The sequence below is a fragment of the Limanda limanda genome, chromosome 5 (genome assembly GCF_963576545.1).
Source record: "Limanda limanda chromosome 5, fLimLim1.1, whole genome shotgun sequence".
In the NCBI taxonomy this organism is placed as follows: domain Eukaryota; kingdom Metazoa; phylum Chordata; class Actinopteri; order Pleuronectiformes; family Pleuronectidae; genus Limanda; species Limanda limanda.
The window spans coordinates 11327843-11341758 of NC_083640.1; the positions used below are offsets into that span (position 1 = coordinate 11327843).

The 13916-nt window shown below is 43.3% G+C and overlaps 1 protein-coding gene across 1 annotated transcript in view; it reads right to left on the reverse strand.

Moving 5' to 3' along the window:
- Window positions 1-13916, reverse strand: part of slf1 (SMC5-SMC6 complex localization factor 1) — a 30813-nt gene that overhangs the window by 4193 nt on the left and 12704 nt on the right. Inside the window, exons 16-17 of the mRNA XM_061071590.1 lie at window positions 10419-10511; window positions 9181-9363 (exon numbers count right to left, since the gene is read on the reverse strand). Coding sequence (XP_060927573.1) covers window positions 9181-9363; window positions 10419-10511 — 276 coding nt within the window. The remainder of the gene's footprint in view (window positions 1-9180; window positions 9364-10418; window positions 10512-13916) is intronic.

Below are 13916 nucleotides of genomic sequence, written 5' to 3' on the forward strand. Positions count from 1 at the left end.
TTTCCAGCCTTTCCCTCGCCGTCATTGTGTCAAACCCGCCTGACAGACAGGGCTCCGAGCGGAGGGATGACACTGGTGTGGGGGGGGAGAGGAGAGGGCCCCTGCAGCACGGCCCTGGGCTCGGCTTGCTTGACAGCCTGTACAACTGACTGTACGTCTGTGCGTTTGATCGCAGATCTGTCTGCCTGAGAGCTAACTGTGTGTTTGCGGTTTGTGGCGTTGTCACATTTGCATTTCTACCTGCCTGACTTATTTCCATTAGGCGTCAGCTTATGTTTTGCATTTGTAGGAATGCCTTTTCCGTCTGTAGCGTACATGCATGTTTCGTGAAGAATCAGTGGATATAAAACGCGCTCTGATGTTCGTCCGCACGGCTCAAAGGCGCATAACACAGACGTCAACGGTCAGAGGCTTTGTTAAATGGCACAATTTCCAACATGAGACATGAAAATAGCATCACTAGCTGTTTATAATGTAATACACACGCGCACGTGCACACGCGCCACACACTGATATGAGACCAGAGGCTGGGGGATGGTTTTGGTGCAGGGACAGCGACTGAAGTGAATCCAGGTATTGCCGCTGGGTGTCAGATATGCTGCAGTGGAGATAAATACAACACCTGGGGGATTACATGAGAGCACAGGGTAATTACACCATCCTTTATGTGTGTGCGTGCGTGCGTGTGTGTGTCTGTGTGTGTGTGTGTAAATGCCCTGCAAAACCCTCTGCTCTGAAGCCACAGCAGAGGGAGAGAATTCACATGCTGAGCAAAAGCCACTGCCTGATGCACCAGCCAGATGCAGTCTGCCACATACACACACACACACACACATACACACTTTCACATACACATACATATACATACAGAGCGCAGAGCCCTTTGGCCTTTAGAGGGCAGGCGAAGACAAGAAATATAAAAGCAGGAGTGGAGGAAGGGAAAATTGGCGCAAAAAGAGGGAGGGAGGGAGGGAAGGAGGGAGTGAGGGAGGGAAAGAAAGATGCAGTGCTCCCTCCCCCTATCTCTCTCCCTCTTTCTCTCACTCTCTCTCTCACCCTGGTCTCAGGCTGGGGCTGAGGCAGACAAGCTGGGAAGCAGGCAGCTCCACAGCATGGTAAACATCCTCTCTCCCCTTCTCTCTCTCTCTCTCTCTCTCTCTCGCTCTCTCTCTCACAGACTGAGAAACGAGAGGCAGGGTGAGTGTGTGTGAACTGCAGCCAGGGGCACGGCATCGCGGATCCACAGGGAGATGCTCGCTAGCGACTAGAAAACCACAGCAAAAACAACAAGGCCAACCGAGTGCAGCACCAAAGCAGCCAGCGGAGAGGCATCAGATGCAGGAGAGAGAGAGAGAGAGAGAGAGAGAGAGAGAGAGAGAGAGAGAGAGACAGACAGACAGACAGACAGAAAAGACCAGCCAGACGTGTGAATGTGCTAAAAACAATAATCTCTCTGTTTTAGCAACAGGGTCTGAACACTTAGTGATATATCTCCACCTTGATATTCAGTGTATAAAATAAACATGGATGAGAAGCAGGTGGAGGTTGCATCAGTGCTGTAGCTCCCTTAAATAAACCTGATGTCATTACAGCCAATGAGCTGGAGAAGTGTCGTCTCGGTGGCAGGTGAGCTTCATCTTCACAGGCTGTGAGGCACCGATTGCACCTGGATCACAGCCTTTAGGAGGGGAGGGGAGGGGAGGGGACGGTGGGATGTAAAGACATGGACACCATCTGATAGCTTTGTGTGCTCCCCTGCCACTCGACTACCTTTGGTGTAAGTGGACATCAGATATACAGCACTCTGATGATCATCACGCTCAGAAGACGTCCGCAAGACGCCTGATTCTCCCATGAACTCTTTTATTTTCCCTCCCTGGTCAGAAACGTTTCGAACACAGGCCCCTCTTCATTATCAACTGGTGTGCAGACATTTCTCGTCTTCTTATTTTCGATAATTCAGTCCAGCGCCTGATGTTTATCAAGTTTGGATGCGTGTATTTTTGTTGCTCAGTTTCCTATGATGCCATTAACTTTTACTATTTGGAAGTTTAGCTTAGAAAAACAGTATAAGGAAGAAAAGGGAATATTAATATCAATAAAAGACCATAGACGCCAGGAGCGATATATGACGTAATACAAGTTTAATCTATTGCGTTTTATTTTCGTGGCAAAGAAGGCTGCGAGAAGTGCTGCGGAGACGACAGAGAACAAAGATGACAGAGGAGTAAGTTTAGTGAGAGAGCTAATGGTCTACAGTGGTTCTGGCTCTGTCAGGTTTTCTCAGTGGTGCTTCAAATACTAACATGCTCCTAATAATAATAATAATGCAATGCATGTTTAGTATGTGTGTTTATTTAGCCTGCATCTTCATAATCCTGTGCTCTGATTTTATTCTGTAAAGCACTTTGTAACTGTGTTTTACAGTTCCATCTTCACCCTCTTTCTGATCCGCTCCTTTCTCTCTCTCTCTCCTCTCCACAAACAACAGACAGCCCTTTCTAAATTGTGATATGATATCATAATGTAAAAATATAACTGAGGTCATTTTTGATTACATCTCCAAACCTCTATGATGACAATTGTCACATTAATGACATTCACACCTTAAACAAGCTGCTTCTGCACACATTTTTGGTAATAGTTAAGACTTTGTCACATTTAACCCCACCTGTAAAAAAGTTCCCTATATCTGATGCTTTTACATTTGACATCATGCAGTCAAAGTTAGACTTCACGACTTCAGACTTGTCGTTGACAGAATGAATAGCGGTTCGCTCAGTATTCCCAGTCGCTGTGCTGCTCCCAACTCTTTTGTTTTCTTTAGAATTCTTAATTTGGAGGTGAGCCAGAGGTGGCCTTTTACGCCGGGAACAATTAAAAGTACAACACTCCACATACGCTGCAGGGTTTCGGCTCGTCATTGAAAGTATTCTTCGAGCAGACACACTTGAAGCGCTGTTGAATTTCTCCTTTTCCGCACAATATCACGCACTCCACCAGAGTTCAAACCCCAAACACTGCTGATTCCATTGTTGACTTCTGGTTAATGAATTTTGAATAAGTGCTACTTTTTCTCTTGCCTGTATTTCCTATATTTAAACAAAGTTAAATGTACTATTGAATTCCTTCCTGCTGTTGGGAGGGTGGAGTACTATCATTTTGTACTTGCGGAGTATATGATGATTGCAGTTCAGGGCTGGAGCGCAGAGAATGATCTTCATGGCCAACGGCACAAAATCATCTCTGGCCGTTTTTCTTTTCAATCAGCGCCGAAGCTAATAAAAGAAATGAACCGAACCTTGAAACTCGGCTTTCTTTGAGCATGTTTTCAACACTTACAAAGTCACTACTCTCAATCATCACGTCCATAGAAATAAATATATGAGATTAAACTCAGGCTGAACATTGTAGGTGAAAGAGGAAAATAAAATAAATAGACATAGTTAAATGTTCCTTCACCTCTGCCCTTTACTTTTTTCACTTAAGCAAACTCCTGGTGGCCTTCGTGCTCACTAAATACTGTAGCTGTTTAAAAAAGGGAAACAAAAGGCAAAATCACTATTTCTTTGATATCCCCTGGTGCTAACATGCAAAACCACAGACACAAACAAGCAGAGGTTTATCTGTTTACCCTTCTTATATGTGTGGAGCAACTGTAGCCGCCCGAAAAACGCAGAAAGAAAGGTTTGGGGGGTGGATAGCTGAAAAAAAAAACAAGATAGACAGGAAGAGCGAACAGAGAGAGAGAGAGAGAGAAAAAAAGCAGTATCTAGTTGAAAAATTCCCAGCGAGGGAAGTCCTTGAAATACAGCCTGGAGAAACCTGCAGTTGAAACATCAACACACCCGAATGAAGCCGAGAGCTGCAAACACAGCCTCTAATAGTACGAGTGCTCAGCTCCTCCTCGCAGTTTCCAGTTCAAGACCCACAGGGAAATAAGTGCGGAGCGGAATGAACTTTCTTTACTGTGTTGACAGTGAAGAGGCCCAAGTGTGTCTAAAGCTCAACCTGTGCCTGTGTGTGCATGTGTGTGTGTGTGTGTGGATCTATGACAGAGACAGACAAACAGACAGAGACAAACCATGACTGACTACAGTTGGTCCGAGGGGATCGTGCGTTTCCTGTGCCACTGAGCAAATGACATCTTTCTGCTCCACAAACACTCGTTCACATTAGGATCTGCAGGGACCAGCCAATGCTGTGCAGTAAGCATGAGTGTGTGGTTGTGTGGCTTTTTGGTGCGCAATACGAGAGATGCACAAAACCCAAACAGAGATTCCAGAAGCAGTCATGTAGGAGCCTCTCTTGCCTTCTTGAAATCGATTCAAGCAAATCAATTCGACAAAATATTAAAACCCCCCCCCCCCCCAAAAAAAACCATCACTCTGTTACATCATGTCCACACTGATGGGGATATTTTGTAAAACAAAGCTTTTCCTCGTCGTTTGAACCTCTTGTTTACACGCAAATGGCATTTTCAGTAACTAAAACAGATTGTCTTTCCAAAGTGTACACTTTCAAAAATCTGTTTCTGTTTGGGATGTTGGGGCGTTGGGAAATGATGAAGTCTCTGCAAATACCCACTGCTGCTTAGCTTAATGAGCATGTGCCAGAAACAACAACAATGGCTGCTATAGACCGGTTTCTCTGCGTTTGGTTGGACTGCATTTTCTTGGCATTGTCCGGCGTCTGCCTTGCCCAATATTACTTGGACCAAAGTATTCTTCTTTGGTTTTTGACGGATCATTGATGTCGATTTTATCGCCACCTATTGGCACGACATGCATGTTTGAGCGTTTGTAGTTGTTTTCGTTTTCTCGTCTGGATGGAGATATTTTACAAAACTGAGGTAAAAACATATTCAATCAGGTAGTGTTGATAAGACTTTACACGTATCTAAACTATTTTCTCTTTTCCTATATCCTTTCCTCTTCGGGCATCTAAGTGAGTGTGTGTGTGTGTTTACAAGTCGAGGTGGACCAGACGTGCTTACTAACACGGTGGGCTGCATTGAGAGGACGCCATCCGCGATTACGGTCACAGGGCAGAGTGGTGACAGCTTAAAGGCCCTTTTCTTTACTTCTCCACCCACTTTGCTCACAGACACGCCTCCTCTCTCTCTCTGTGTGTGTCTGTGTGTGTGTGTGTGTGTGTGTGTGTGTGTGTGCCAGGTCTGAACTGCACTGCTAAAGGCCCTGGGTCATTTTCCATTCCAATCAGGCGGTACCGGCTGCCCTGGACACCCTGCAACATTTAAACAGTCCAACCAGCTGAGGAAGGGGCACAGAGAGCATCAGATCCTTAATTGAGAGCCAGCACACACTCATTATAGCGTTTGAGATTCAGGGGAATATTTGTGCATGCATGCGCATACACCAAAAATATATAGCCAAGGACACTTCCATACTGTGTAAAAACAAGCCAATCACTCACACACACACACACACACACACACACTTATATACAGGGTCATGTGGGGTGGCCTTCGGCAATGGGAGGAGGAGGAGGAGGAGGAGGAGGGGAGGAGAGCAGAGTCAGCCTTGCCCTCAGCCATGGCATCCTTTCCTTGCCAGCTCTATAAGCCTGGAGGGACTGAGGTAGAGGGGGTAGGAGGTGGGATCCATCCACCCCCCCCCCACAATTCACCCCTAAAAATGCGCACACACAGACACACAAACAGAGCCCAAGCCTCCATGCAGACAGGCTTTACAAAGGGGTGAGATCACTCCCAAATAAAGGCTTTGTTGGCGTGCCAGTGTCAGTGTTGCCCTCTCTGGCCTTGGCAGCGAGGTTCAGCCTGTCTGTTGGAAACAACTAGGACAACGGGGGAGAATGCCTAAATGAAAAAAAAAATCGTTTCAGGAGATGTAGCAGGCGCTCACAGAGTAATAAAATGTGGGAATATAATAATAAATAACAAGAGAGGAATGGAAACACATCTGGCCCACTAGCCTGTTTTCCTATCATGGGACGGTGCAGTGAATCTCCCCGGCCAAATTCTTTTTTTTTAAGTATCTGATGTATGGGTGATAGAAACGCTGCCACAAGCACAAAAGTCCTGTCTGAGTTTAGAGGGAAAAACTGTAATGAGCAACAACATAAAGAGAGTTGCTGTAACTATGTGTGATGTGGCCCCCCAAAGCCAAAACTTTCCACATTTAACAACCTGAACTCGGCAAAAGACAGAAAGGAAAAAAAAAAATCCTACGCCTATCGATGGTGTCCATGGCAACCAGATGAAGATCTTGGTGGAAGAGACCATGAGAGACGGTATAGCCCGGAGTCAAGAGGACCACCTCCTCAACAACTCCCTGCTGTAGCCTTCGGACAACCCAGCATCAAGGTGTGAGGAAATAGCAAACAGTCAGGACCAGGGCGAGCGGGAGAGAGAAGCATGATGCACACGCCTGCAGGTGGTTCAAACCGAGAGTGTTCTTATTCTTATTGTTCTGCTCGGTTCCTGCAAAGAGACCAGCGCACTAGACAGCAGGCCAGACGTCTACTGCGCACACACACACACACACACACAGATACACACTCGCTCTTCTAATTTTACTGATACAGATAGCTGCTTCTTCCTCTGACCTCTTTTAATTTGCTCTCCCTCCTGTTACTGAGGGAGAGAGGGGGGAGGGAGGGCAGGCGGGAGAAAAAGAAGGCAGCGCTCTCTTGTTTCCTCTCCGGGACCAAACAATCCCAGTCTAATTTATTTTTTGAGGACAGAATATGTACATGTGTTAATGGGAAAGTCGAATCAAATTAACTATAATTAGGCAAACTGAGAAGTGAGCAGAGGCAGAGGTATGCTACGTGGGAGATTTATTTCGACGCCGGCAAACGACAGCCCCCCCTTCCCAAAAAAACGCACACACTTCCGCTGCCACCTGCTGCCGTACACCTAACTACGCCACTCTGCTGAGCGCCGACACCCGTCACGCTCACCTCAACCCTCCGGAGCTCAGACTGCACGTGGCACGCACACACGCAGACACCCAACTAGTTGTTGTTGTGACACATTTCCCGAAAAACTGCACGTGAATAACGCAGGCGGCGGCGGCTCCTGACTCTTCTAATCTTGTCAAAGAGACATTAACAGACATCTTATGGAGGTGATGCTGTAATCTGTATGGACACACACAGCAGTACAGGACTGCATGAGGATTAAGAAGACAAGCAGTGGGGGGCAGAGGGAGAGATGGTAGAGATGATCGAGTATTAATATGGCTACGGCCTCTGGGGCTCAGTAACAATTCTGTTTGTCTTGGGGCAACCTGCGCTGGATGTGCGCAGCCCATAATCTTTGGTACCGTAGGTAAGAACAGATGTATCTTATCTAAACATTATTATTAAATGACTAAGACTATTTGACTGATAAAAAAAGATAAAATACAAAAATTGAACACAGCCTAAGCTTAACATCAATAGACAAGGAGGTAGAGAAATCCAAACTGTTAGTGTCAAAGATAAAATATGTATGTAATTCTTTATTAAAATGTCTAAAGACCTATGCTATATAATTTTGTTGACTTGTGTACTTACATCATCCAAAATGTTTCCAACAATATTAAAACCCGGAGAAATTTGATTTTAGTCCATTTTAGTCGCCTTTTTATTGTGTCTTATCCACTTTACCCATTTTGCCTGACTCTGCTATAACTCCCGGGGCAAATGTAAGATGTATGACGAAGTAAAAACAGATCGGTACCACTCAACGTGTTACCTGTGTTTTCCTTCCACTGTTGTATTGGTCACGCGTAATGGATTTTGAGAATTCATTGCCGTTTGCTGCATGTTCTGCCACTGAAGCTCTCCCAGTAAAGTGCAAACATAGAGGGGAACCGAGGGACCCAAGATGATTATGGGACAAGAAATGGTGGGCAAGAAAAGAACCCCAATGATCCCACTCTGCTTCACATCATCAAACTAGGTATTTTATTATGGGTACGTACAGTAAATTGAATTTAAGCTCATGAAACCTACTGCTGATGTCTATTAGTTATCACACCCTCAGTTTACACCCAACAGGCAATCTGCTTTAAAACTGACATCTCCAAACTTAACCGTGAAGAAATCTTCTGGGTTATTTTTCAGACTTTAGAAAGCTTTTTCTTAAGCCAGTAGAAAAGAGAATACAACTGCTTCCCAGGCTGAAGCTATGTGACAAACAAATTGAACTAGAACGTGGTGGAGTGTCCCTTTAAAAGCCCCATCAACAGGTCCCTCACTCCACCAGGGGGGTAGTTAAGATAAAACTGGCCTCGCTAATAAGGTCGAGAAACAGCATTCAATCTGTCACTAAGCTCCGCTACATTTGTCGGCTGCATTAAATTGAAAGCGTCTCTTGGCTACAGCGGCGGTGACACACAGCCCACCGCTGCAGTAAATCATTAGCTAAATGGCTAATTCTACAGATTAGCTCTCTTGGCAGCCAACTGGCTAGACAAGTTAAAGGTGTTTTATTTTAACATTATATGATTCCATCAATGTGATGGAGACCATTTGGTTTAATGAATTGTGCAAGGAAGATGGATTACTGGAGGGACATATAAAAACAGTTGCGTGTATCCCATCCAATTAGGAAATATAAACATCCAACATACAGTTAGAGTAGCAGTTTTTAATTGAACCTGCCTGAGTAATGGCACTGACAGAATGAAGCAATGACCAATATCAGTGTCACCGTTTCAGCTGTAACAAAAATGAATGGATGAATTAGCAAAATCACTCACATATTCCCGGGTTAGTCACCTCCGCCAGAGAAGTCAGTTTTTACCGCTGTCTGTTTGTTTGTTTGTAAACAACTTTACACAAAAACTACTGGATCCAGTTATCTTTTTCACCTTTCTTTAACATTGTGAGACAGGGCGTTTAAAAAAACAGTTTCCCAGCGAGTTACTGGATCTTAATAAAAACAATCAGATGTCTATGAGTGTACGCAATTTGATGCAACTTGATTGAGTTTAAAGAGACTGTTGGGCCTTAGAAGGAGCTGAGTTTCATTCTAGTTTATGAATGCAACACGTGCAGCCAGCTTATGAATATCAAGGATTTCTGAGTTTGACACTCACAAAAGTGCTGATGTGGCACTTAACGCAAACATTCAAAAGCATTCCACATCTTTGTATGATTTTATAAACTTGAAATCACAGTCTAGGTGTATTGGTTCAGTTTACCCACCTGCGTGCTCCAGTAGCATCTTGGCGATGTCCATGTGGCCATTGAGCAAGGCATCGTGAAGTGGACTAATTCCAGCCACCTGGTTATCAAACACCGGTGCTGGGTGGTGACACAGCAAAGCCTCCACACATGCAGCGCTGCCATGATTACACGCTTCATGCAACGGCGTCCATCCTGCATGGTCTACACACAGACACACACACACAAAGAGAGAGAGAGAGATTACTTTATAGAAAAGGTATCTGATCCAGAGAAAATCTACTTTTTCTGTCACAGCTAAGTTGATGGTTAGCTAAGAAAGCAAACCCGGATAGAAATGAAAGCTAATGCGGTTACCAAGTAAAGTAGCATGGGGGCTACATTGTGTAACTTTCGTTGAAAACTTTTAATAAAATTGAAGAGACCTTACAAAGATATTTATGTGAATATTGTAAAGTGGCAAAGGCCATATACACAATCCTATACTTTCCATATGAGTCATTACATTTTTAACAAATTAAAATTAATGATGAAAGAGTAATCCGCTTGTCAGAGGACATTATTGTGCCTGAAGTAACGGTGCTAAAGACTATTAACGTATACTAATAAAATCTGAATTTCAGTGCAACGTTTAAAGAGTTCAGTCCATCTTCTCACGTTTAACATCATTCTGTACAGGATTTAAACGATCATGGATAAATAACTCTGCAGGAAGACAAAACAGGACATCTATATGTAGATCTGTTATATTTGACGTGAAATAACTCCAACAAAATCTATTCTGCCTCGTTTAACATGGGACTTGATGTGACAACTGCAGGGCGACAGAGGGAAGTGATTCTCTTGCCTGAGCCCCCTGCTAAGATGCAAGTTAATTTCGGCTGCTACTAAAGGTTGATTACAAAATCGGGGAAACCTTTGAAACAGCATAACATTTCCATAAAAGCAGGAAAAGTCATTATATTTGACCTAAAAGGACAAAAGAAAATCACTTATCAAAAGGCATTCAATTCGCTGAGTAAAGACACCGTAAATCTATAAATCGGAGCCTTTAAACCCGTCCTGTTCTTCCTGGACACACCCTTTACATTTTAGCGAAAGGTTAAACTCAACGATGACGCACACGCACTCCTATTTCTTCTCTCCCCCCTTTTTTTTTCACCAATGTTAATCGCTCTTCGAAACCCCAGAGCAAACGGTGGGAGTGAAGTGAGATGACAGCGAGACAGGTTTCAGAGAAAACGGGAAAAAAGTCGTACCTTTAATGTCGACGTCCGTGCCAGGAAGCGCCAGGATTTGAAGCACGGTCTCCACTTGGTTCCTCTTGCAAGCTCGGTGGAGGAGGGTCTCTCCTTCGACCAGGACACACAACGGACAAACACACCCAGAAGAGAGGAGAGGCGGAAGAGAGAAGAGAGAGATCCGAAATTAGGGTGTGCCCGATGTCCTGCCCATTGTCCCCCTCCGTATGGCGAGCACGCCAATAAAATACCACAGAAATTTCCCCCAACACCATCAAAAAAAAGCCTGACCTAAAAAAGTACAAGCCGCCAATGAGGATGCGATTTAAGAGGACTGATGAGAGAAGGGGGGAGAACTTTCAAAGGGAAAAAAAAAAAAAATGGGAGGAAGAAAATTAAAGATGGAGAGTTGGGTCTAATTCGCCTCGCTCTTTACTTCTTTTTTACAGACACAGAGATTTTCCACTTCCACCCTGAGCTCAACAAAGTTAATATCGGGGCAGCCGGCGAGTGAATGAGTGTGGCGGCGAGAAAGCGGTCTCGCTTCCTGTCCGCTCGTCGCTTTATTGTTACTTGAGAGGAAGTTATGGTAGACAGCCCACGCACAAAGCCTCGGAAAAGGATTCTTCACAGATCCCGGGTTCAAAAGCTCCGCTGGGCATTGCCACTGTCACCACGTGATATTTAATCAGCACACTAGCGGTGCACACGCACGGGGGAAAAATAATCTCGAGGATTTTATTTACATTTTTAAACACACTTTCTTAACCCTTCTTCTTTTTTTCCTCATCTTTACCCCTGTGCTTTGCCTTTTCTCTCGTACGATATTAAATCAGGAATATATTAGCGGACCAGAGCCCCCTCTTTTCATGTATGGCTGAACTTCAGAGAGAAGTTAAAGGCCAAGCATGAGTGGCTCTGTGCTTGCCAGTATAATACAGGACTGCAAAGCCTGTAATAAATGCTTTACTAGCTCTCCCCAGGATGCCACGCCTGTACAGGGGCTCCACTCCAGTGCAACAGAGCACAGACTGGGGCAAAAAAAAAAAAAAACAGAGGTGGGGGAGGCGGAGGAGAGGGAGGGGAGAGCAAGAAGGAAGAAGCAGTGGAGGAGAGAGTGAAAGGGTTTCCTGCATTTCAAAGCAGATAGGGGGAAATATTGAAAAAAGCCAGATCCTATTCATTCTGAAGAATTCCTTTCTTCCTAGAGGTGTCTTTGAGGATGCAGAAGATGTATTAAATGCCATCCGCCAGAAGTAAAGAGGTTGAACAGTGGAAAGGGAAGAAAAAAAAAAAAGGTGGAAATAGAAGGACTGTGTGTCGAAACAGAGGATCATTTATTTTCTCCCTAGAAATCCAATGCAAAACCGAAGTTGGAAATTTCAAAGGGCACGCATTGTTTTTGGTGCTGTTTATTTCCATTTCAGGACAAACTTTATTTAAATGCATTTAATATATGATCCTATTCCTCAGAACATTTGAGTTACAAGTACTTTCACTGCAACTGCAACATCTACAGAAAAAAACCTCTATGAACACTCTATGATAAAATTAGACGAATAATGGTCGGTATAGTCCTGCAATAAAACTATGCTCTACAACAACCTATAAAACAAAATAGAGTATTTCAGTTGTCATTGAATAGGCTGTTCAATGTCTAAAAACTGAAAGGACGTGAGAAGATAGAGAGACAATAGTTCTAGTTTTTTTTTAAGTGGAGCCTGCTAATTTATCAGTTGGCTGATTTGAGCCCTTCACAGATACATTGGTATCATTGTTTATGTTTTATTTGACAAAATATACAATGCTAAAATGTATGTTTACATTCCATCTAACAAATTACATTTTAATTTTTGATTGAACAGGTATTTGCATATTTTTTTATTAGGAGTGAATTATAATAAAGTTAATGGCTAAAACTATTAAGCCTCAATTACATTAATTTGTCATAAGTGTTTGATACATCGAAGGAATCTTTGCCAGACATATAAAAAAAGAGTTTTGTACTGAAAAATGTTACTTCCCAGTATAAGTACCAGTCGCCAAATAGACACTTATTGCCATTGTAACAACATATAAACAGGCTGATGATGCATGTATTTGATTAAAAAACTAACTTTGAGAACTTTGTTAGGTGGTCGATGTGTAATTTCAATAGTCAACTCCATAAAAGATACACTAACTATAGTGTTTAACAACACTATAGTTAGTTTAACAACACTACAGTATGTGACACATTTTCTGTCCTAATAGTTTCGAGATATTTCCTCTAACTTTCATTTTGAACGTTTTGCAGTGTAAAATTCAAGCTGATCTCAGATATAACAGTGTCACATCAGTAACCAGACACTGGTGGTTGTGCAGAATCAGCATCCATGACAATAATGAGGCCAATCAATGAAACAAACCAACATTTCCAATGTCAAAACCATAAACGGCCAAACAGAGGGTTGAGCGCGGACCGAACTCCAGTCCCTAATGAGTAAGCTGCACCGTGTGGCACGACAGTGTTCTACATGCGCTGCTCTGCTATTACTGGGCTCTAAAACGCTGTGATTAAACACCCATTCCACTGCACCCCATGTGTACACATCCTCACAAATGCCAGCACCAATCCACGCACTGTTAAATCACTTTAATGGCTCCAATTTGGACACAACGCCTCTATTATAGGGGTAATTGCATGCTCAGCATTTACAAGCACGGAAAGGATAAATCCGCCTGTCCTTTTCTATAAATCCCCCGTTTCACACTTTAATAGAAAAGTTAAATGTATGTGTTGCTCTTTATATCCCTTAGTCTGCTTGCTAAATTTCGGCAAAGTATAGCTTGGCCTGCCGATCCCTGGACCAGAAAGGCTCTAACAATGCTATTTGTCAGGAATGTGTGAGGAAGGTATTCAGCGCCAGTTATTGGATATATTTAAAACTTGAAGACTGCTGCTGTTCATGGCTCCGGAATGAAATGGCAACACGTTAATTCCCCCTATTCAAGATTACTGCAGCTTTCACTGCTCTTTGGAAGAATGAACTGCCCTTTAACATAAGTGACCATCGTTTTAAAGTTCCACTGGTGAAGATTTTAATGCACGATATTTATATTTAATTGCTTAAAATAAAAAAATAAAAGAACATGGAGAAGGAACAAAGGCCCTCGATGCTCGTGTCTCTACCGGCAGGAAGATGAGACACAAAACCATGAGTCTCTTGAACAAATGGAAGTAAATCCTAAACATAAAACCTTGATCTTCTGGGATTGTAGCCATTTGAACATTGCTTTGGAGAAAGATGTCAGCCAAATGAGCAATTGTAAATAAATGTAATCAATGTGACAGTCCCAGATAAAAATGTGGTCATGTATTTCTTATTGATGGTGGCATATAGCACAATAGTAATTGTTGAGAAGCAATATTCAGGAGAAGCAATCTTATCGTAAACTAGAGTTAAATGAAATGAACTTGAGTGAGTCGGTATTTTCACTGGACCGACTCCAACACACAGTCATCTGATGGAGTTT